Raw genomic sequence first — 23,661 nt, forward strand, 5'->3', positions numbered from 1 at the left:
TGTGGAAGTGGCTTGCCCAAAATCGGAATCACAAAAGGTCAGAGGCGGAAGGGATCTCGGAGGGCATCTCAGAATCCCCATTCCAACATTCCATAAAATGAATCTAGCCTCCCCTCTGAGCACATTTGCGCCCCTTTCCCAAGAAACCCCGGGCATTCCCCGAGGAGGGGAGCTAGCTGGAGCCGGGTAGGCCACCTCCCTTTCCCGCACGTCTCTTCTCCTCGCCCTTGCCCGGGCAGCGCTCCGCGTTCCGCGCCCCTGGGCGCACCGGGCTGCGGGGCGCACAGAAGGGGCAGTTCAGCTGGTTCTCTGCGGGCCGCGCCCGAAGCTGCCCCGCGCGGATTGGCTCGCGCGCGGCCAGGGGGCGGAGCTCTTGCCAGGTGAGTCGCGGACCCAGCCCCGCCCCGCCGTGGGCTCCCAGGTGTGCTAGGGGCGGAAGCCTGGGAGCCCAGAGAAGTTCCAGCTCCAGCGTCCCAGCCGCCGGCCGTCATGGCCGAGTCTCAGCTGGCCTGCCTGGAAGAGGCGAACGTGAACGAGAAGGTGACGGAGGCGCAGGCTGCCTTCTACTACTGCGAGCGGCGCCGGGCCGCCCTGGAGGCGCTGCTGGCCTCCGGGGACCGGACCTACCAGGACGTGCTGACCAAGGAGCGGCTGCGCGACTTTCTGTCCGGACCCGAGCGCCAGGCGCTCCGGACCGACTGGCGCCCCTACGAGGTGCAGGCACCGGGCCCTGCCAAGGGCAAGGGCAAGGCCAAGGGCCAGGCTCCCGCCCCTGCCGAGCCTTCAGCCTCGCTGGCCTACTGGCCCGACCGTTCGGACACCGAGGTGCCCCCGCTCGATCTGGGCTGGACAGACAACGGCTACTACCGGGGCGTCAGTCGCGTCACCCTGTTCACCCACCCTCCCAAGGAGGAGAAGGCGCCCCACCTCAAAGAGGTGGTCAGGACGATGATCCAGCAGGCCCAGAAGGTAGGGGCTCCCTCATCCCTGCGCCCACTCAGAGTGCCGACCAATGCAACCCTTTTCTTCCACAGGCAAAACTTGGGGTCTGAAAGTCTGCGAGGTGAGAGGCCCAAGATGCTAGGCCCCTAACGGGCCCGGGAACGACAGGATTTCGTGCTGGAAGGGACCCCTAGGCCAGTGGATTAGGCCCCAAGGGAGAAGGGATTTGCCCGTTCTTGCTGAGGCAGCAGGTAGCAGAACAGATTCTGATGCAGCTCCTGGGCCCGCCCACACCAGGGCACACCGCTAGAGCTTTCAGCTTCCTTACTTTCCTCCTGAGGTCCTTCCTCTAGGTATAGAATGATAGAGAAGTGGCCAGCGTGGTGAATCTCATGGGATCGCGCGATTATGTGCTGGCAGAAACTCTGGGGCATCTGCTCCAACCTTCTTTTACAGATGAGGAAACTGAGGCCCACAGAGGTGAAATGAGTGTTCAGGTCCTTGCAGCAACAAGCATCAGAAGGAGGATTTGAAACCAGGTCCTCTGAATCGCCTAGCCAGGTCCTTTGCACACTGAGCTGTGAGCAGACCTTTCTCTCCTCCCTCCTTCCTTTCACTCCCCAGGCCCACAAGTGTTGGCTTCCCATGTGGCTCTGGGTGGAAGGTGGTGTTCTCCTTCTTGTGCTGTTTCTGCTTTCCAGGCTTGGGCACCTGCCAGGACCAGGTGGCCATCAGAGGTCACTTTGCCTTACCGAGACTCAGTCTCTTCATCTGTTGAGAGGTGAAAAACACATTTGCACTCCCCTTGTCATAGGACCATTATGAGTCAGGTGCTTGGTAAACCTGCCCTAAAACTACCAAACTGAAAGTTATTTTGCTTTTCTTCTCCGCCCCCCCCCCCTTCTCTGGTCTTGTTGGTTTGGTTGACTGGCCCCACCTTTCCAGGTGTGTTTAGCATTTAAGGCCCCACCCCCAAGCCACTGAACCCTGGGGCCAAGCACAGTATGAGCTGGGAAGCCTGCTGTGGGGGAAGGGGCAGGGGAGCTGAGCACCTCAGCTTCTAGTCTGATCTGTAGAGACTCCCCAGGAAGAACACCCCTAGGGTTAATGAGCTGCTGGGGGAGGGGGGAGGGGCTCCTTTTGCAAAACTTCCCTTGCAAATAATAACCTTATGCTCCCACCCACAAAATGAGGATCCACTTCCCTGCCCAGTCCCAGTGACCTTTGGACTCAGACCTGCTTTGCTGATAATTAGGTTTGCCCAATTGTGGAGGGAAGAGGCGCTCTGGAAAAATTTTGCTGGGTTCGAGGAGGTGGGGGTGTCAGTGGGAATGGCTTTGTTTCCTTCTTCTCTTGGGGAAAAGGGGTGGGCTCTGGCTTTATGTTACTCAGGCCACCTGAGCGGATTGGGCTTGGTCAGATGGATTCAGCTGGGGGTGGAGGAGCTGGCCGGAGATCCTGGATGGAAATGTTAACCCTTCACTGTCCAGACAGTTTCTCTGAGCCTTTCTTGTATAGGGTTGTATTTATCCCTCCCCCAGAAACATCCGCACATATACGACGACACACGGATTCAGAGCTGGAAAGGATTTTAGAGATCTTCGACTCCCACTCCCTTATTTTCTAGATTAGGAAACTTGGCATTGGAACCCTGGTGTTCCCTTTCATCTTTCGTTCATCTGCCAAGGTGTCTTTTCCGAGCAAAAGTCTGACCACATCACTCCCTTCCTCTATAAACTCCCGTGGTTCCCTATTACCTCTATAATCAAATATAAACTTCACATTTGAAGCCTTTCATGACCTGACTCCAACCTCCCCTTCCAGTCTTCTCGCCAACGCCTCTCCTTGTGCACTGAAGTCTACCTTCTTGTGGTTCCTCAGACCAACTCTGTGCCTCTTCCCAGGCTGGCCTCCCTGCTAAGAATGCACTCCCTCCTCCCCTTTGCCTCTGAGAATGCCTGGCTAACGTCCAGAGTGATCTCTACGTGAAGCCCTTCCCTATTTCTTCCCCCCATTACCTTGTATGTGGCTTTAGATATAAGCCTTATATATGTACACGCTATCTCCTCTATACAATGTAAGCTTCTGGAAAGGAAGGATGGATTTGCTTTTGTCTTTGTGGCTGGCACCCTGAGATAATGGGATTTCCTTGGGATACAGAACTCTCAGATAGAGAAGCTCCCTCTCCCAATGCAACTTACAGTCTTGGGGAGTCACTTAGAGAGAGCGGCCCAGGTCACATAGCCAGTGTGTTAGAGGCTGTACTGGGAACCAGGTCTCTCTGTGTCTGAGAACACCTCTCTAGAAATATTTGTTGACTGACTGATTTGATTTTTTGGTTGAACTCTGATGGGGGTGGAGGGCTTGGGAAGCTCCCCTAGGTCAAGGACAGAAAATGATACTGGCACGAGCCAGCCTTGAGCTAGGCGGGTCTGGTCATCATGGACCAAGTATTTACCATGCCCTGAGCCAGGTCCAGGGTGCTGTGAGAAGATGGCATGGGGGGGGGGTCTTGTTGAACTCAACACCAGTACCAGGGCAGGGACCCCAGTTCTCAGGGGAGGAGGAGAGCACAGAACTCATCTATGATTGTGGTTCAAAACAAGCAGTTACAACAAAAACAGACAGAAGTGTCAACTCATCTCCAGTCATGGAGAAATGTTTGAGTACCTACTGTACTGGGATACAGGAGACTGGGGTACGAGCTGTGGCATGAGGGGAAAGAGCCATAGATGAGAGCTCAGAGGATCGGGGCTCCAATCCTGGCATTGCTAATTCCCTTCTTGGCCTCAGTGCCCGCGTCTGTAACATGAGACAACTGGACCCGAACGACCCCTGGGGTCCTTTCCATCACCGAATCCTGTTCCGTTCGGCCCATTCTCTTGCGCCAGATCTCCCAAGCCCTCTGTGCTTTCTCCTCTGCCATTGTTAACCCGGGGTTCCCCAGACTTCTGGGCCTGTTCCGCTGAGCTTTTCCTTCTTCCTTTTCATGGAGGAAGGAGCTGCTTGTCTCCCTTGTTCTGACAATGGAAGGGCGGAATTGGGGGGGGGGGGCTGTTCAGCATTCCTCCACTGCTGCCAGATGGACAGTAACTTTAGCAGCAGTGCTGAAAGGGAAGGGGAGGGAATGAGCAGTGGGGCAGAGGAATTTAGGCCTTCCCCGTACCTACCCATTCCCATTAGTAGAGAAGACCATTGCCTTTTCCCCCAACAGTAAGGCAGAAGAGGTGAGCTTTGAGCTAGACCCGACAGAAGGGTGGGTTGGGTAGGAGAGGGAATGTGGAAAGGCACCCGCTCTCCCCTTTATAAGCATCATCATAAGCTTGCACAGAGTCGGGTAATTTAAGATGAGAATAGACAAGATAGGTCAGGAGCTTAATGAGAAGACTCATCTGGATGAACCTGTCCTCTCTTCCCTTACCAATGGTTTCATGAAGCCAGTAAGACTATGCTTTTTATGAATCAACGTAAAGTCTTGCACCTGGGTTCAAAAACTCAACTGCCCAGGTATGGGATAAGGGAAGATGTGTCTAGAAAGCAGCTGATGTGAAAAGGACTTGGGTTTTAGTGACTACAAGTTTAGCAGTGTTACATGACTAGCCAGAAATCAAATGGGACCCTAGGCTTCATTAATGCAATAAGTTAGACTAGGGTCTTCCCTTTCCCTTTCCATACCACCTTTTGTGATTTATAGTTCATAAAATGAGTTATACGCATTCATCCTCATAGCAATCCTAGGAAGCATTGCAAGTATTCTCACAGAAGAGCATCATAGTTTTAGAGATGGAAGGCATCAAATCTAATCCCCTCATTTTACAGATGAGGAAACTGAAGCACAGACTAGTTAGGTGACTTGCCCATGGTCATACAACTAGTCTGAGGCCAGATTTGAACACAGGCCTTCCTGACTCCAGGCCTAGTATTCCTTCTGACTCTCAGCAGCCCAAGGTTAAATGAATTTACCTAAGATTACATAAGTAGGAAAAATAAAGAAGTGATTGTCCCACTGGGCAGATTATATCTGGAGTGTTGCAATCAATGCTAGGAGCCGCATTTAAAGATGTACATGGGGGAGCTAGAAAAGGATGATAAGGATAATGAGGGGACTTGAAACTATGCTCTCTGAAGAATGAATGGAGGCCCTAGAGATGGCTAGTGTGAAAAAGAGAGGCGTGCTTTCCATCTTCAGATATCTGAAGGATTCTCAGAGAGAAGAGAGATTAGACTTGTTCCATTGGACTCCAGAGGACAGACAATTATAGGTGAAAATTACAGGCAGAAAGATCTGGGGCCTTAAAGGAATTTTCTAGCAAGCAGAGCTGTTCCCTGTAAGCTGTTTAATTTAGTAGTGAGTGAGCTGCTTGTCCCTGGAGTGATTCAAGCACAGAGGCTACATGACAGTAGAGGGCATTTGGTCAGATTTGGGCCAGATAACCTCCAAGGTATTTTCCCACTCCAGAATTCTGTATGTCTGTATTCATTTAACCCACATAGGTCGCCAGAGATTTCTCTGCTCCCTTTGGCAGTCACTGGCCTTTCTCTTCATTGAATTACAGAACTTTGGAACTGGGAGAATTCCCAACCCAAAGCTGGAATTGAAGGTGGCTTCATTTGTGGGCCCACTGCCTGTTTTCCAGACTAAATACCACCTCCCCCTGCCCCTGAGTTTCTTCTGTCCTTGGATGGCCTGACTTCTGGTGGCTTAATGGACAGTGGTAGACTTGGGAATGAGAAGACCTTGGTGTGACTCCTGGCTCAGATATTTAGCAGCTGCGTGGATCTGGGCAAGCTGATTAACCTTCCAAGGGCTCAGTTTTCCCATCTACAATGAGAGGGTTGGATTGGATGGTTTCTAGGGCCCCTTCTAGCTCTGGATATGGGAGTCTTCCTGGGCCTCAGTTTCCCCATCTGTAAAATAAGGGAGTTGGACTCAGTGGCTTCTGGGGCCCCTTCCAGCTCTGGATCTGGGACCCTACACAACCCCAGTGTTGATGGAGCATTTTCCAAAGGGATCCTTTGGCTGAGGCAGGGCTGGCTGGGGAGACCAGGGGAAGAGGTGCTTGCCGACCGTTCGCCTCGCTGTGGGCTGGGATGACTCATGCTTTTATAGAGCTTTATGGTTTAAAAGAGAAAGGCAGCCTCCTATAGTGGACGGTGAGCCGGCGGCCTCACAGCCAGGAAGACCTGCTGGGGCCTGCTTGGCTGGGTGACCCTGGGCAAGTCCCTTCGCCTCTCACCGACCTAGGCAGCTCCCCAAGACTGCACATTTCTGAGAGGTGCCAACCTGCTTCTTCCCCTGGGAGCTCCCTGTGCAGGTGAAATCAGAGGTTTGGTCCCCATCTCTCTGTGGTTTAGAAAGCCCTGGGATGTAGAGAGTGCATGTTCATCCCCGTTTCTATAAATGTGGAACCTGAGGCTCAGTGAAGGGCTAGTGCCCGAAGCCACAGACGCAGTCGGTCAGACCTGACCGCCCATCAGATCCCCCACCCTTTGTGACACACTGTCTGGAAGCTACTTGTGACCACAAGGAGGCCAGGCTGGTTAAAAATGGTGGGCTGGTCAACTCTTTACAAGGCCCTTGAAATGGAACAGAGCAGCCATGAGCAGATGGTGAGGCCTGGGTCCTAAGGTTCTTTAACCTTAAAGTAGAACATCAAAGGATCCTGGCTGGGAGGACTCTTGGAAACTGTGGAGGGCAACCCCTTCGTTTTATAAATAAGGAAACTGAGGCTGAGAAGGGGGTAAATAAGATGCTCGTGGTCATACAGCTAGAGTGTGGCAAAGCTAGGATTTGAACCTAGGGCTCCCAGTTCCAAATCCAGGACTGAGCCATACAAAGCTTCATCCTAGTACATCCCCGATGTCAACCCGAGTCTCTCTGGCATTCTTTCGAGACACCAGGCTGACTCTCAACCATCCGCCTACTTCTCTCAGGACAGGCAACTCATACTGTCTTGCACTAGTTGTGGGTATGTAAGTATGAGCATCTGTGTCTTCCCTGATAGATTATCAGCACATTGAGGGCAGGCACCGTATTTTATTCTTTGCTGTTCAGTTATTTCAGTCATGTCAGATTCCCCATCATCCCATTTGGGGTTTTCTTGGCAGAGATACGGGAGTGGTTGGCCATCTCCTTCTCCAAGCTCATTTTATAAATGAGGAAGCTGACATAAACAGGGTGAAGTAATTTGCCCAGGGTCACACAGCTAGTAAGTGTCTGAATTTTATATAGTACATTATATATAGTAAGTATTCAGTAAAAGTTTTTTGAGTGAGTGAGCCTGCCAGGGCCCCTGAAATGCCCACCATTAAAACCTCTTCACCAGGTTATGGCCTTGTCATTAGAAGGCCCCTGTTAAAATTCACACACATTACCCAGAAGGCCTCATACCTGGCATTCACTCTGTAGAGGACCTTCAAGGAAGCAGAGAGCAGGGCCTTGAGGGCCTGGGGCACTGGTCTGGCAAATTTGGGAATAGGACCTGGTACGAAATAACCAGAAAGGATCTGGAATATGAGGCAGGGCAGGTCCGCCTTGTGGACCTTGTGGACGACCTTGTGAGGGGTGTGTGTGCATGTGTGTCTGTTGGAAGGAATATAGGGGTGGCAAGAAGACACAAGACCTTCCCCCCCAGAGAAGGAGGGTTTTATATCCTGGAATAGCTTTCAGTCCTAGAAATCAAACTGGAAGCGATGCCTTAGAGAGGGAAGGAAGGAGAGCAAGCCTTTCTGAAGTGCCTGCTCTGGGCCAGGCACTTCGCTAAGTGTTTGGCTGATGTTATCTTGTTTGAGCCACTACCCCCTCTTTTTACAGAAGAGGAAACTGAGGCCTCGCAGGAGAAGTGACTGGCCTAAGCTCACATGATGTCAGGGAGTGATGCGGCTACGTGATAGGGGCGGCATGTCTCAGCGTCCTCAGGTGCTGATCCTGCCCCCTGTTCTCACTAGGATAAAACACAGATTCCTCAGCCTGGTCGTTCAGACCAGCCTGAGTTGTTTGTGGGCAGATTTGACACCAACTTTCCTCCTCGGTCCAATATCATATGGTTGCCTTTCACTAGCTGTGCCTTTCAGACAGACTGGACCCCCAGCTGTTCCCTGAATCTGACATTCTGTGTGTGTGTGTGTGTGTGTGTGTGTGTGTGTGTGTGTGTATTTGCTCAAGCCAGACCCTGTGGGAGTCGGGGGAGGGAAGGAGATCACCTTTCTCAGTCATCCCCAGGACACAGCTGACTGTGAATTTGCAAGGAAGTCTGTGGACACTTACTAACTGCACACCTGCTTTAGGCTCAGTAGAGCAAGCTTTGGGGATGGGGGGATGGAGGTAGAATATAGGCAGAGAGCTTATAATCTGCAGGAAGTCCTCATTATTCATCATGGAACCATTTCTGAGGGGCATGAAGGATGAGACAGCAGGGCACAGTGGAAAGAACGCTAGGCACCAGATGTGACCTGTCACTATCTGCTCCCAGAACTGACTGCTTCAAGGGCACTGCAGTAGATCCAGATTGGGAGGGGAATGTGCTGGTGGACGCTGCAGCAGAGGTGTGGGGCAGTGGGCCCGGGGAACCCCAGACCAGGCTCTGCAGTGCTCCCTGCCAAGTATCAGGAGATGAAGGACATGGCAAGGCCGGTGACTGTGCCAGCCTTCTGCAGTGGGTGGAGAGGAGCATGTCTGGGTCTGAGCTTAGGGCCATAGCAGCCCATTCTGGGGGAGGGGCAGGATTCACCCAGGATCCTGGGGGCAGGTCTAAGGCTAGAGGGTCTGCCACTGACCTTGGGCAAGACATTTTGGTTCTGGGAGCCTCAGTTTCTCCATCTGTAAAATGGGAATTAAAACAGTAGGGTTGCTGTGAGGAAATTGCTTTTTATACATTGTGAAGCACTGTGTCATTTAAAATTTTTTTTTATAGTTTTTTTTTGAAGGTAATTGGGGTTAAGTGACTTGCCCAGGGTCACACAGCTAGTAAGTGTCAAGTGTTTGATCTGAGGCTGGATTTGAACTTAGGTCCTCTTGACTTCAGGGCCAGTGCTCTATCCACTGTGTCACCTGGCTGCCCCTAAAAAAATTTTTTTTTTCAATCAACAGAAATCTATTTACTTTCCCTCTCACCTTTTTCTCCCATTGGGAAAAAAAAAAGAAAGAAAAGAAAAACAAAACTTTTGTAACAGCAAAACAAATTCCCACATTGGCCATGTCCAAAACCCTGTGATTCTGCACCCTGCGTCTGCCAGTTCTCCATCAGGGGGCGGGTCCAGCCTGTCTGAAAAGCAGAGCTAGTGAAAGGCAACCATATGATACTGGACCGAGGAGGGAAGTTGGTGTTAAACCTGCTTACAGACAGCTCAGGTTGGTCTGAAGGACCAGGCTGAGGAATCTGTGTTTGATCCTAGTGAGAACAGGCAGCGCTGATGAAACCCATGTCTCATCACGAGTCGTCTGGAACGGTGGTTTGTCATTGCGTCGATCAGAGTTCCCAAGTCTTTCAAAACTGTCTTTTCAATGTTATTGTTACTGTGTGCACTGTCTTCCTGGTTCTGCTCACTTCCCTCTGCATCAGTTCATACAAGTCTTCTCATGTTTCTCTGAAACTGTCCCTTTCGTCCTTTCTTACAGCCGTATTCCATTACAGTCATGTAACATGTTTTGTTGATCCATTCCCCAACGGAAGGGCACCCTCTCCATTTCTAGTTCTCTACTACCACAGAAGGGGCACATGGAGTATTCGAGGAGGCCTGTTCAGGGCTGCTCATCTGTCCCTCAACTCTCATCTGTGGCTCCAAACAGCAGTGCCAAGCACAGTGGCCACACCCCAGACTGAAAGATGGGCTGAACCAGGTTGAGGGTAACCAAGAGGGCAGCTAGGTGGTACAGGGGATAGAGCTCTGGCCCCAGAGTCAGGAGGGTCTGAGTTCAAATCCAGCCTAAGACACATAACACTCACTAGCTGTGTGACCCTGGGCAAGTCACTTACCCCCAATTGCCTCACCATGTAAAAAAAAGAGGGTGACCGAGAGGTCTCAAACCCATCAGTGAGTTAGGAGGGTGTCTACCCCAAATATGTGAAGACGTCCCCTGGAGGAAAAGATGGATGACAGCAAGTTGTTCCAATGGCCATGAAGGCAGCTGAGGCAGGCGCTGTGAAGAGCTTGGAGCTTGGGTAGACATTGAAGACGCCAAGGTCATCCACTAGATACCAGGCCATTGAGTCTGGGAGGGAGAGGGTGAGGCTGATGGCTTTTCACAGCTCTGCCTCGCTAAAACCCAATTCATCCAAGACTCACTCCGTGATGTCGCTGGTCCTCTTCACTGACACCACCACAAAAACACTTCTGCGCCTCTGGGTCCTTTCCGTCTTTCCATAATCTCTTTGAGGTACAGACCTAGTAGTGGTGTTGTTGCTGGGTCAGGGTCAGAGGTATCTATGGTTCAGTAACCGCTGGGGGCATGGTGCCAAATTGCTTTCCAGAATGGCTGGACAAACTTGCCAACCATGCATTAGTGTGCCCTTTTTCCTGAAGTGCCTCCAACACTGGTAATTTTTCTTTCTTGCCAATCTGATGGGTGAGCGCCGTGTGAATGTAAGGTGTCTGTTAATGATGACGACGATGAGATGAGAACCAGTGAGTAGTAAGTGATAAAGACTCAAAGGTTCCCAGAGGAGCTCAGAGGAGTTAGAGGTGGGCAGGGAAGGCTTCCTGCAGCTGATGAAGTTGGGCCCCGAGGCATAGGTATGCTTCTAAGACAGGGAGGAAGAAAGCATTCCAGGTTGGGGGAACAGGACGAGCCTGGAGCCAGGGATGCTAGAAAAGAGTCCTAGAGTTGGAGTCAGAGGCCCCGAGTGCCATTGTCCATTGTCCATTGTCTGCCATTGTCCACCTGCATGACCTAGGGTTAGTCAGGTCATCTACCTAGGCTTCTGTTTTCCTTCTCTACTTAGGTAAAGTACTTTAGAAACACTAGAAGTTTATTTTAATGTCATCCGTAGAGACCAGGTAGGTCCTGGATAGCTGCCCAAGAAAGCTGAAGCTGTTGCAGTGGCCACCATCTTAGCACTGCGTCCTCACCTCTGCCTGGCAGGAGCCCTTACTTCCTTCCAAACTTGCCACCTCCTCCAGGGAGCCTGCAGTGATTCTCCTCACCACTTCAAGCACTCTGCCCTCCAAGAAGTCACTGTGCATACATGTTGCATTCAGCCCCAAACTCCTCCAAGTATCTGTAAAAAAAAATGGCTCTAAACATACATGTTGCATTCGTTTTCTAAGTCTATGTTGTTTTTCCCCAGTAGAACTGGTGCGCCTTGAGGACAGGGACTATTTCATCTTTTGTCTTTTTATCCCTTGCACCAGCAGAGTGCCTGGCATACAGTAGATGGCTAGTAAAATTTGTGGTTTAGTAAATATTTAGAGTGGCTACATGGTACCACAGGGCACAGAGCACTGGGTCTGGAATCAGGAAGACTCATCTTCATGGGTTCAGACCTGGCCTCAGACACTTCCTAGCTGTGTGACCCTGGGCAAGTCACTTCACCCTGCTTGCCTCAGTTTCCTCATCTGTAAAATGAGGTGGAGAAGGAAATGCCAAGCCACTCCAGTCTCTTTGCCAAGAAAATTCCAAATGGGGTCATAAAAAGTAGAGCCCAACTGAAGTGACTGAACAACCATAAATCTTGGTGGCGTGAACAAACTTTGTGCCCATGTCTAAATGGGAACCTGAAGGCGGGTGCAAATCTTGGTCTTCCTACTTAGTGCCAATATGACCTGGGCAAGTCATTTCCCTTCTCTGGGTCTGTCTCTCCCTCTGTAACCTGAGGGGACCAGGCTAGACGGCCCTGAGACCCCTTCCAGCTCCGACCTAGATCTGCGCCTAGGATCCTGGGCGAAGCCTGCCCCTCGCCCAGAGTGGGCTGCCACAGCCCTAGGCTCGGACCCAGGCATCCTCCTCTCCATCCTCTTGGGATGGGCCAGCACAGCCACCGGCCTTGCCGCGTCCTTCATCTCTAATCAGCGCACGTTTGTCTCCTGGTACTCGGCAGGGAGCCTAGTCTAGGGTCCCCTGGGCCCGCTGCCCCACACCCCCTCTGCTGCAGCGTCCACCAGCACATTCCCGTCCCAATCTGGACCCACTGCAGGGCCCCTCGAAGCAGTCGGTTCTGGGAGCAGATACCAGGAGGACAGGCCAATGACAGGGTACGTGATGCTTGTCTTTTTTTCCCTTCTTAAACGTCTCAAGGCAGTGCCCAGAATCCTGTTCCAGCCTGTCCCGGCTTTTCAGACTTTAGGGTGTACTCATTCTCCCAGGTGGTTCCTGGCTTGAGGGAGAGAGCGGCCACAGAGCCTGTGGAGGGGGTGGCACCCACTAGCTCCTCTGCCTTCTCCCCTGGGGCCACCAGCTCTGACTGTCCAGACAGGGGTGTGGGCTCTTTCCCCAGGCCCTGTCAGGAGATGCTGCCCTAGGGGTTGGGGGAGGGCTTCCCCAGGAGTGAGCTTCCCCCAGAGCAGGACTTCTGATCCCACGGTCTGCGACCATGTTATGTTTGCTTTTTACACCTGATTGTTGTGAGTGGGAGTGAAGCTTACTGGCCAAAGTCCATACATAAAAGGGAGCTGGGAGGAGACTGCTGGGAAGGGGTGTGGAGGCCTGCACCCCAGCAAGCAGAGGAGGGTGTCTGGGGGAGAGAAGACAGACAACACCAGCTGGAAAAAGCGTCCTGACATATTTATGCCACTCGGGGAAAGTCACAAATCTCTCCATAAAATAAGGTTAGACTGGATGGCCTCAGAAATCCCTCTAATTCTGGATCTGTGACCAAGAGGATAGAACTGAATGAATGTCAGTATCCAAAGGGCTGTCTTGTGGGGAAAGGATCCAGTTTATTCTTTGCTCCAGAAGGCAGAACTGGAACAATGAGCAGGTGTGTCTGAGGGGCCAGTGTAGACCTGCCCTAAGCTAAAAGTCCCTGATGATCAGAGCTGCTCCTGAGTGGAATGGGCAGGGCAGGGAAGCCAGCAGGCTACCCCTCCCTGAAGGTCTTCAGGCCAAACCTTGGAGACCCCTTTACTGGGTGATTATAGAAACCTCTTTATTGAAGGGTTTGGTCCTTCCTTCAGTTAGGGCCAGTCCAGATGGCCTCTAAGACCACTGCTATTGCTTTTGGAGGAAGCAGAGGAGAGGGGAAGGCGGCCTGGAGGTGTGAGGTGTGTGTGAGGGTCCAGGCTCTCCCGTTGCTGAGCCCAAGAGCCCTTGGGCTCTTGGTGAGCACAATCACCCTGAAGGGAAAAGCACTGACAGACCCATTCCAGAGGGCTACGGGGTGGCCAGACCACAAAGAAGCCCCAGGATCTGGGGCCACATTTAGATAACTAAAGGATTCCGTGTCCGGGCACAATCGGTGGTGTGCAAGAGCAGGAAGGGAATCTAAGCAGGACCTTCCTGGTGGTGCCCTCAGCTATGGAGGATGCATTCTCTAGAATCTCTCCAGAGGTGGTTTGGACCAGGTCGCCCGAGGAGACGAGTTTAAACGCTGGCTTTGTCGCTCGCTGCCGCCATGACTCTGGGCCAGCTGTTCTGCTCCCCAGGGTCTTAGTTTCTTCTTCTGTAGAATGGGAGAGGGAGACTACACACCCCTTCTGGCCCCAGGCCTACGAGCCTCTGTCAGTGACTTCCCCCTCTCTGGGCCTCAGTTCCCCCCTCTCTAAATTTGGCCGGATGGCTTCTGAGGTCCCCTCTGACTCCAGAGGCTGTGGCTTGTGTCTCCAAGGACTCCAGGTTTGGCTCTGGGAGCCCGTGGATGGCCAAGCCTTCTCCTCCCAGGTAACCCTTGGCCATATTCTTCCCTAAGTCCACCCCAGGGAGTCCCTCTGAGCACCTTCCTCTCCATTCACTGACATCATGTGGATTCTACGTGGACACGTGGGCTGACCACTCATTATCCCAAACTCAGTCCATCTCCACACCTCTACTAAAGATCTACTATAGGCCAGGGAAGGGCAGTGGGGCAGTGGGCAGAGTGCTTCTTTGTGAGTTTAGACCCAGCCTCAGGCACGTGTATTTACTAGCTGTGCCACCCTGGGCAATCACTTAACCTCAAGCAAGTTAACTTTAATCTTGCCTCATTTTCCTCATCTGTGAAATGAACTGAAAGAAACAGCAAACCGCTCCCAAACGGGGTGACCACTGAAATGACTGAGCAGTAGCAAGGGGCCAAGGGCTGGGGATACAAATTAAAACCCGAGGCGTTCTCTCCCCTCGGGGAGCTTGTATTCTGTGAGAGGGGATGTGTATACAACATACAGACTGTAATTTGGGGAGGAGGCGGCTGCAGCTTCTGTTGTGGGGGTTGGGAAAGGCTCTTGTTCCGGGCGGCTTTGGGCCAGGCATTGAAGGAAGCCAGGCATTCGAAGAGTCAGAGGTAGGGAAGGGATGCATTTCAGGAACGAGGAACAGACCCAGGAGACGGCACGTGGAGGGAAGGAAGGAATCTCTTCATGGAAAACCTGGATCACAACCCCAGCCGACCCCGAGATTTAAGGCCTACGAAGTGTCTCTTAGCCCCCATCGTAGCCTTGTGAATGAGGAGTAACAGGTATTATCTTTGCTTTACAGTTGGAGAAACTGAGGCAGGCAGAGGTAAAGTGACCTGTTCAGGGTCACACAGCCAGGAAGTGTCTGAGTCAGGGTTTGAATCCAGGTCTTTCCAGGTTCCCTTCCCTACACCAGGCAGACCCGCAGTCGGGGACACCAGAGAGAGTTCATTGTCCCAGGTACACTTTGGACTGAGGCCCCCGAGGTTCCCTGACCCACGCCCGGCTCTGAGGTTCTGGGATGATATTTTTTGTGTGGGAGGGAGTGTCTTCCTCTTCCCCTCCTTCTCCCTCCAGCCTGGTCTTATCTGCACTGTCTCTCCCAGAAGCCCCACGGGGGCCAGGCCTGGATCTGGGCCTTCCCTCTGGTCATAGGAAGAGTGCTGACTCCCATCCACTTCTCCCAGGCCTTCAGTCCGGACAGGCCCCCAGGTGACTGCCCCACTCTCGGGGCCGCTGCCTGGGACCTTGTTGGCAGGCTGGGCCCCATTCCCCTTCCAGTAACAGGGAAGGGAGGGAGTACAGACCCCAGATGTTCTAGGACTTGCTCCTGACCCCCTGTGCAGAGCTGGACCTGGCTAGCAGCACAACCCAGGAAAGGAAGGAGTCCTGACAGGCTGAGCCCAAGGGGTAGGTAGGGTCTGGCCCACCGCCAGCCTCCCTTGGCTTGTTAGACTATAGCAGTGGCTGCTAGTCCAGAACCCTGCCCTGCCAGCCCCTGCTCCCCCAAACTTGGGGCCTAGACATTCTGAGTCAGGCAGGGTTTCCTTTTCCCATGGCCCCTTCTTAGGACTCCGGCAACCCTTCATCTGCCCACACAATCCCGCTTTCGCTCCTGTCCTGTTTAATACTGGCAGTGTGGTAACTGACCCCAGGATACAAAGCCGGGTTCTGAATCCAGAGGTGGGGCCTCTGACTTCCAAATCTAATCTAAAGTTCTTTCCCCCAGAGTACCAGACCTGGGCTCAGAAGGGAATTAAGGATAGTCGGGAAGACCTGAATTCAAATCCTGCCTCAGACATTTACTAGCTAAGTGACCCTGAGCGAATCACTTCTGTCTGCCTCAATTTCCTCATCTGTAAAATGGGGATAATAATAGCACCTACTTCCCAAGGCTGTTGTGAGGATCAAATGAGACAATATCTGTGAAGCTCTTAGCAGGTACCCGGCAGTAGCAGGCCCTTAGTAAATTCTTCTTTCCTTGTTTCCCAGCCCGGTGACCTTGGGCAAGTCAGTCACCTCCTGCTTCTTCCCTTCATGTTAGAGTATGAAAGAACTGGAAATGTGCTGCTCTGTCCTGAGGCCTCTTTTCTCTTACTGACCACATTAGCTCCCATGGATTTAATGGTCATCTCTATACCAGCCCCAGCACCTCCTCAGTTACCAGCTGCCTGCTGGCCATTTCCAATGGTCGGCGTCCTGAAATCCACACGTCAAAAAAGACTTCGTTATCTCCACCCCCAAAAAAAACACCCTGCCCCCCTCCAAATTTCCCTTGGTTCTGTTCAGGGCATCCTCCCAGTCACTTAGTGACAGCCCCACAGTCATCCTTGACTTTTCTGTTTCACTGTATCACATAACGTATCATATCACATCTCATCGGTTAGATGGCCCTGGCTAGAGCTCTGGGCCTGGAGTCCAGCCTCAGTCACTTAGTATCTGTGTGACCCTGGGCTTGTCATTTCAATCTCTCTCAGCCTCAGTTTCCTCATCTGTAAAATGGAGGTAGTCATCTGGGATAAGCCTTGTAAAGTGCTTTGCAAGCCTTAAAGCCCTAATAGATGCTAACTACCATCACCACCACCATCAGAGTCATCCAGTAGCTGGGTCCCGTCCCCTCTCCGACCATGTGCCGCCACCCTCGTTCAGACCCTGGTTACCAAATTTCGAGATTCCAGGTCCAGGAGCTCCCATCCCCCACCTTCTCCACAGCTGCTGAAATAATCTTCCTGGATATTTCCAAGTCACTCACCTGCTCAGCAGATGCTCCCCCTTGCTCTGCTGAGGTTTCCCCCGGGGGGTGGGAGGCCCTCTGCGTCTGACTCGGCCCGCCTGCCCAGCCTCATCTCACATTCTCCCTTCACAAGAGGTGCTTTCCAGCCACACCGGACTACTCGAGATTTCTGCGACTCAGACCATCTGTCTCCTTCGTCTCTGTGTCTGTAGAAGTTATTCCTGGTGCCTGAAATGCAGCCCTGCCGCGAGTGGCCAGGACAGAGACCCTCGAGCCCGCCTTCCAGGCTGGCTCAGCACTTCTCTCCCTTGTCCACCCAGGACTCCAGCCCTTTACAAACTGGCTCCTGTCTATCTCCCCACCCCACCCCCTGCCCCGGCCGTTCCACATTATTTTGTCCACTCTACGTCTTGGCTAAACGTGCTGCCTTTTATTCTGAATGTGTCCCTTTCATCGCCCATTGCCATGTCTTTGCCCAGGCTGTTCATGCCCGTAATGCTCTCCTCCTTCACCCTGTGTCTCCCCACAAGACTCAGTCCAGGGACCTCCTCCTGTCTCTCTCCCCACAATAGCGCCACCCGCCACAATCTGTGAATGCTTTTCTCAACCACTGAAAGGATTTTGCATCGTTTTTTATTTACTTTGCGCTTAAGTTTCTATGAATATATTGTAGCCAACAGAATGGAAGCTTCTTGAAGCCAAGACTATTTCCTTTTAAAATTTGTATCTGCAGCATCTAGCAGAGTGCCTGGCGCAGAGGAGGCACTTCATACTCACTGAACGAATGAATGAAACTCCTCTTCTCTGGTTCCCAACGGAGGGTTCTCTAGTCTTTTTGTTTTCAGACATGTCCAACTTGTTGTGGGGTTTTCCTGGCAGAGGTACCGGAGTGGTTTATCATTTCCTTCTCCAGTTCATTTTACAGATAAGGAAACTGAGGCAAGCAGGGTCAAGTGACTTGCCCAGGGTCATCCAGCTAGGGCTGGATTTCCTGACTCCAGGCCTGGTACTCTATCTGCTGTGCCTCCTAGCTGCCCTCTCTGGTCTTCCACCTTCCTACACATCAGTAGAATGGGAGGAATAGTAAGGATGACTTCTGATTCCTTCCTCCAGGACCTTTGAGGAAGCATACTTAACTTTTTTTTAATGGACAGCTTGAGGTGGAACCTCATTATGCTCCATCTCCCTAATTGGGAGTCAGAGTTATTTCAGCTGGAGCTTAGCTGTGCTCCCCTCCCACCCCAGCCCACCGCGGCAGGACTGTAAAACTCAGCGACATTCATGAGTTCATTCAATGATTTTCCTAAAGCCGGATTTGACCGTGTCATGCCTTACTCAATATACTCCAGGGGCTCCCTATTGCCTCCAGGGTCAGATACAAAATGCTTTTGTTTGTTTGTTCAGAGCCCTGAATTAGGGGTAGCCCCTCCTCCCTTTCCAGTCTTCTTAGACCTCGCTTCCCAACACGTCTTCTTCTATCCCTGACGCTGGCCTCCTGAAGGGGTGTTCCTGAACGACACCCTCCATCTCTGGTGTTCTCTGGCTATCCCCCTGCCTGGAATGCTCTCCCTCCTCCGCTCAGCTGCTGACCTCCTTGGCTTCCTCTACGTCCTCTCTAAAATCCCACCATCTACACGGAGCCTTCCCCAACCCCTCTTCATTCCCATGCCTTCTCTCTATCAGTTGTTTCCCATTCATCTGGCTGTAGCTTGTTTGTACCTATTTCTCTGTTAACTGTCTCCCCAATTAGACTGTGAGCTCCTTGAGGGCAGGGACTGCCTCTTCTTGTACCCCCAGCACTTAGCATAATGCCTGCCACGTGGCAGACATGTGACAAATGTTTGTTGATTGCTTGAATAGGATTGGAGTTCTAGTTAATTTGAAATATAGCAGTGAGAACCCTGATCTGGGGTCGGGAGACTTTCCTTTGAATCCTGGCTCTCTACTTTTTACCTATGTATCCTAGGGTAAGTCCCTCAACCTCTCTGTGCCTCAGTCTCCCCACCTGTAAAATGAGGGGTTTGGACTTGATGGTCTTGTATTAGTCTATAGAGTGAGCTCTTTCTAGCGATATATCCTGTGATTCTGAAACATATTTCAGCATCAGAAAGATCACGGGGTGAAGGAGAAAAGAGGAAATGCACATTTCTCTCTTCTTTTCAGAGGTGGGGCCTCTAGGTGTCGAATACTGTCAACTGGGTTAATGTGGTGAATTGTACGGATGCGCTTTTTCTTCTCTCGCCTTTTTACTTTTTGTCACAAGGGATAGCTCCCTGGACAGTGAGGGGAAAAGGAAATACATTTGGAAATGAAGGGGATAAGGATTCAAAAGCTGTCAATAAAAATTAAAATTCAAAAAGATTATGACATAAATGTTTGATCTCTCCAAAAATGATATCCCATTTTCAAGCTCTTCCGCATCATCTGCATGCAGTCTCAGCTGTCTGTTCATTACAAATGAGCCTTATTTCTCCCATGAAAGAGGCCTGGCAGGACTTCAGGTCAATATTTTTCTTAGCAGTGAGTTAGTTTTCTGTTCTGGAATGGAAGATGTAGATTTCTTTAAAAAAAAAAAAAAGGAAAAAACCTCTCTAGACTATAAATGGGCATCGGTTTCCTCATCTGTAAGTGAGATGATGGAGTGAACTGGCTGATCCCCGAGGCAGACTGGCCTCCCCACAATTAATGCCAACCAGCCGAGGTCTGTCGGCTTCAGGCTGGGGTTGTAATCAGCGTCTCCGGCTGCCTGTCTGTCAGCTGGGGATAACAGGATGCCTCACCAGGACTGAACAAGGTGAGGTGATATCTACCTTGAAGCTGGATTTCTAGAAGCAGCCCAGACTGCTCCTGAAGGCTGTCCTGACCGTCTCAGGAGGAGCTCAGAGGTGTGTTAAAAATGTATTGTCATGTCCATCTGGTAGTCTGGCATTTGAAGGGGATAGGACTGAAGGGTGGTGAGCGCTCCTGACAAAGGAAGAGAGGCTGGGACCCCCAGCAAAAGGGAAGGAATTTCAGTTCCACAAACATTTTTGAAACCCTTACTATTTGCAAGGGATTGGGTCAGTCCACAAGCATTTATTGAACATCTACTATGTGTCAAGCACTGTGCTAAGTGCTAGGGATGCAAAAAAAGGCAAACATAGTTTGCATTCTCAAAAAGCTCCCAGTTCAGTAGGGGAGATGACGTGTGAACAACCAGGTGAAGACAAGCCAGAGACAGGATAAGCGGGAAATAATCCGCAGAGGCAGAGTACCAGGATTTATAGGGTCCTGGAACGGCTTCTCGTAGGGGACTTGGAAGACGCCAGGGATGGCCAGGAGACAAAGAGGAAAATTGTTCCAGGCAGAGGAGATGGGGGCAGGGGTACCAGTGAAAACCGACTCCTGGAGTCGAGATGGGGAGTCTTCTAAGGCCAGTCACTAAGCCACAGGGTACACGAGGAGTGAGAGGAAGGGAAGACAAGGAAGGTAAGGGGGCAGGGCATAAAGGGCCTCGAATGCCAACAGAGGATTTTCTATTTGTCCAGGAGCCACTGGAGTTTATGGATGGGGGGGGGCGGCCGCGTGGGGGTGATGGGGAAGATCAGCTTGCAGCTGAGTGGGAGATGGTCTGGAGCTGGTCTTCCAGCTGCATTCAATTGGCTACTTAGATATTTTTGTATCTATTTCTCTGCTTTCATATTGTCCCAATTCCCGGAGGGCAGGGACTATTTCATTTTTGTCTTTGTGTTTGTCTTCAGGTCCTAGCCCAGGCTTGGCACACAGTAGGTGTCTAATAAATGCTTCCTTGAATTCTTTTAGCTTTCTCAAATGGGATTTGGGGTTTACCTTTAGAGAGAGTCATCTCGGGGTGGGTGGAGGAGCAGGCCCAGCCTAGGCTTAGTCAGCCAGGCTTGCCGGGACCTTCCTCCCTGCGCGCAGGACCAGCGCTAACTGCTGACGTGGTGCCCGGTCCAGGTCCCTTTGTTTTCCTACACCTCAGGGATCATGGGGGGGCGTGTCTCCCCTAGTAACTGGCAGCCTGCCAAGCCTCGATGCCAGACACGTCACAGCACTGGCCGTGGGGAAGCCTACAAGGTGAGCCTGAGCCTTAACTTTTCCTGGCGTGTGTAGATCTGCAGGGAAGACTCCGGGGGTGCTGGGAAGCAAGCCTGACTGCTAGTGGCTAGCTGTGTGACTTCTGTGCTGCCCCTCTCTGAGCCTGGGGGTGGGTGGGGTGAGGTCTTCCCTCCTTCTGCCAGTTATGAGCATCTTCCTCCCCCAACTTCCCAAGACATCTATTTTGGGGTTAGTTTGCACATATCTTGGGTTTCCAGTGTGTTTAATGTAAACTCCTCAAGGGCAGGAGTTAACTTGTTTATATCTTTGTATCTCATGCCTGGAGACAACTACATGGTACAGTGGATGGGGTGTGGGGCTTGGAGTCCGGAAGACTCATCTCCCTGAGTTCAAATCTGGCCTCAGACACATGCTATGTGACCTTGGGCAAGTAATTTGACCCTGTCTACCTCAGTTTTCTCACCTGTAAAATGAGCTGGAGAAGAAATGGCAAACCACTCTGGTATCCTTGCCAAGAAAGTCCCAAATGGGGACATGGAGAGTCAGATACGATTGAAACAACTGGATGACAACAATCTTGTGCCTGTCAAACAGTAGGTGGTTGATAAATGTTTGCTCGTGGATTTTCTCTGAACTTTTTAAATCCATAGGGTCATAAACTATTAGAGCCAAAAGTTAACTTTGGACTTAAGATTTTGTGTGTCCTGGACTTCTCTGGAAGTCAATCTGCTAAAGGCTATGGGCGCCTTCTCAGAATAAGGTTTCTACATGCATAAAATAAAATATATAGGGTTGGAAAGGAAGCCACTTATACTGACAATTATCTGTCTGTCTGTCTGTCTGTCTATCTATCTACCTATCTATCTGTCTGTCTGTTTGTCTATCTATCTATCTATCTGTCTGTCTGTCTGTCTGTCTGTCTGTCTGTCTATCTATCTATAGTTTAAAGTCCACAGATCTCAGGTTAAGAAACTCTGATTTAGTCCATTCCCCTCATTTTATGGAAGAGGAAAAATGAGTCATAGAGATCAAGGGACTTGCCCAAGGTCATATAGCTAACGAGTTGTAAGATCATAGGACTATAACTCTAAAGCTAGGAGGGACCTCAGAGGCATCTAACCTGTTCTAACAGTCTCATTTTACAGATGAAGAAACTGAGGCTGAGAGCTTGGTGTGATCTGTCTATGGGCTCACAGTGTTAGCATTGGCACATGACCCCAGATCCTCTGACTCCTGATACGTGGCTCTTTCCCATCATGCCACAGTTCATAAAGGGCTGCATCTTCAGATCCACCTTACAAAGACCCCATGAGGGATGCAGTGGAAGGGATTGTTACTCCATACAGATAGACAAACTTGGGCCCAGAGAGAAAGGACAAGTGGGTGTACATTCCATGGAGGTACAATTTGAGATTCCTATAAGTAGGAACTTTCTTATCAGACCTGCCCAATAACAGAAGAGGCTGCATTTTTGGTAGTGAACTCCCTGTCACTGTAAATATGCAAGCACATAGGACTCTCTGAAATTATGCGTTTCTGGAACCTGTGGTTAGTATCCTTCATGATGTCTCTGTGACCAGGGTGGCATTCCCAAGAGGGCAATAGGGAGTGTTGGGGCCTGAGACTCTCCTTGGGCAGTTTCCCATCTTCCCCCACTGGGAGAAGGAGGTACGAGCGATGACACTGAGCCCTGCTTCCATCGTCATGGCCAGTCCTATAGGCTTTGTTTCTCAGCCTAGCGTTCAGCCCTTCTTCCCTCCCCGCAATCTACCCCTGCCCTGCCTCATCTGGCCTCATCTCCTGCTAATCCCACCCTGCCAAACCAGGCTACTTTTGTCTCCTGAAAAGAGCCATAGATTTGGAGCTAGAAACCCAGCTCTGGGCTTTTCTCTACGTCCACTCGCTTTTCTGAGCCTCGGTTTCCTCATCTATAAAACAAAGGGGGCTGGGCGGGACATGGGAGGGGTAGTGAGGGAAGTGAGGCCAGAATTACAAAACATATCAATGACATGAGTCGTAATGGGCCTCATTCATGTCATGAGAAGAAACAGCAAAATGCAGGTTCCAAAAGAGTCTCTTACAATATTACAGGAATGCTAGAAGACACGGACAAAATCTTTCCCCATTTTTAAGGCTCAAATTCAATTTATTTCAACAAGTATTAGGCACTTCCTGTGCACATTCCAGGTCCTCTGATGGTTGTCTCCCTCAGTAGAATGTAAGCTACCTGAAAGCACAGGCTGTTTCATTTTTGCCTTTACATTCCCACCTCCAGCCTGGAATACAGTAGGAGCTTAATAAATGCTTGTAGGCTCATTGGTTGATTTATGAAAACTGATTCATAACCTGATTCTCCCCGTTCTACCCTGTTGTGTGGCCAAGAGAGGCAAATACACTGGCCTTGGAGTCAGAGGACTTGGGTTCAGATTCCACTCACTGCCTAAGGGGACCTTGGGCAAATCACAGATCTGGAGCTAGAAGAAACCTTGGAAACCTCGAGTCCCCCATTTCTTGGATGAAGAAACTGAGGCCTGGGGAGGTTAAGTGCTTGCCCATGGCCACACAGAAGGTCAGAAATCTAGAGTTGGAAGGGACATCAAGAGGCTATTTTACAGAGGGGGAAACTGAGGCCCCTGAGGAGGGGCGAATAAAGTGACTAGCCTAAAGACACCTAGCCAAGATTGAAGCCCAGATCCTCCGGACCCAAACAGCTGACCCTTTCCATTAACCCTGCCCCCACGCTAGTACAAGGAGGGAGTGAACAAGCATTTCTTAACTGCCTGGCGCTGTGCTGAGCACTTTATAAATACTGTCTCATTTGATTCTCACAACCGCCCTGGGAGGGAGGTGCTGTAATTATCCCCATTTTATAACTGAAGAAACTGAGGCAGACAGGTCACACAGCTAGCTGTTAGTATCCAAGGCAGAACTGGAACTCGAGTCTCCCTCACTCCAGGCCCAGTAAGTGCAGGGCCTCAAGTATGGTGGTGGATCCTTCAAAAATAGGATCAGGCTGAGGCCTTGAGGGCTTAGCTCGATTTAAGTCCCATTTACCAGCCGTGTGACCCTGGATAAGTCATTTGACATTAGTCTTTGAGCCTCTCAGTTGTTTCATCTGTAAA

General features: G+C 51.1%; 1 protein-coding gene across 1 annotated transcript in view; it reads left to right on the forward strand.

Moving 5' to 3' along the window:
- Positions 1-344: 344 nt before the first annotated feature.
- The window catches only part of FAM83F (family with sequence similarity 83 member F), a 37,477-nt gene continuing 14,160 nt past the window's right edge, over positions 345-23,661 (forward strand). Inside the window, 1 exon segment of the mRNA XM_020982670.2 lies at positions 345-969. Within this exon segment, the coding sequence (XP_020838329.1) occupies positions 490-969 (480 nt within the window). The 5' untranslated portion in view covers positions 345-489.

Source organism: Phascolarctos cinereus, unplaced genomic scaffold (assembly GCF_003287225.1).
Source record: "Phascolarctos cinereus isolate Bilbo 61053 unplaced genomic scaffold, phaCin_HiC Scaffold_1;HRSCAF=81, whole genome shotgun sequence".
Classification (NCBI taxonomy): domain Eukaryota; kingdom Metazoa; phylum Chordata; class Mammalia; order Diprotodontia; family Phascolarctidae; genus Phascolarctos; species Phascolarctos cinereus.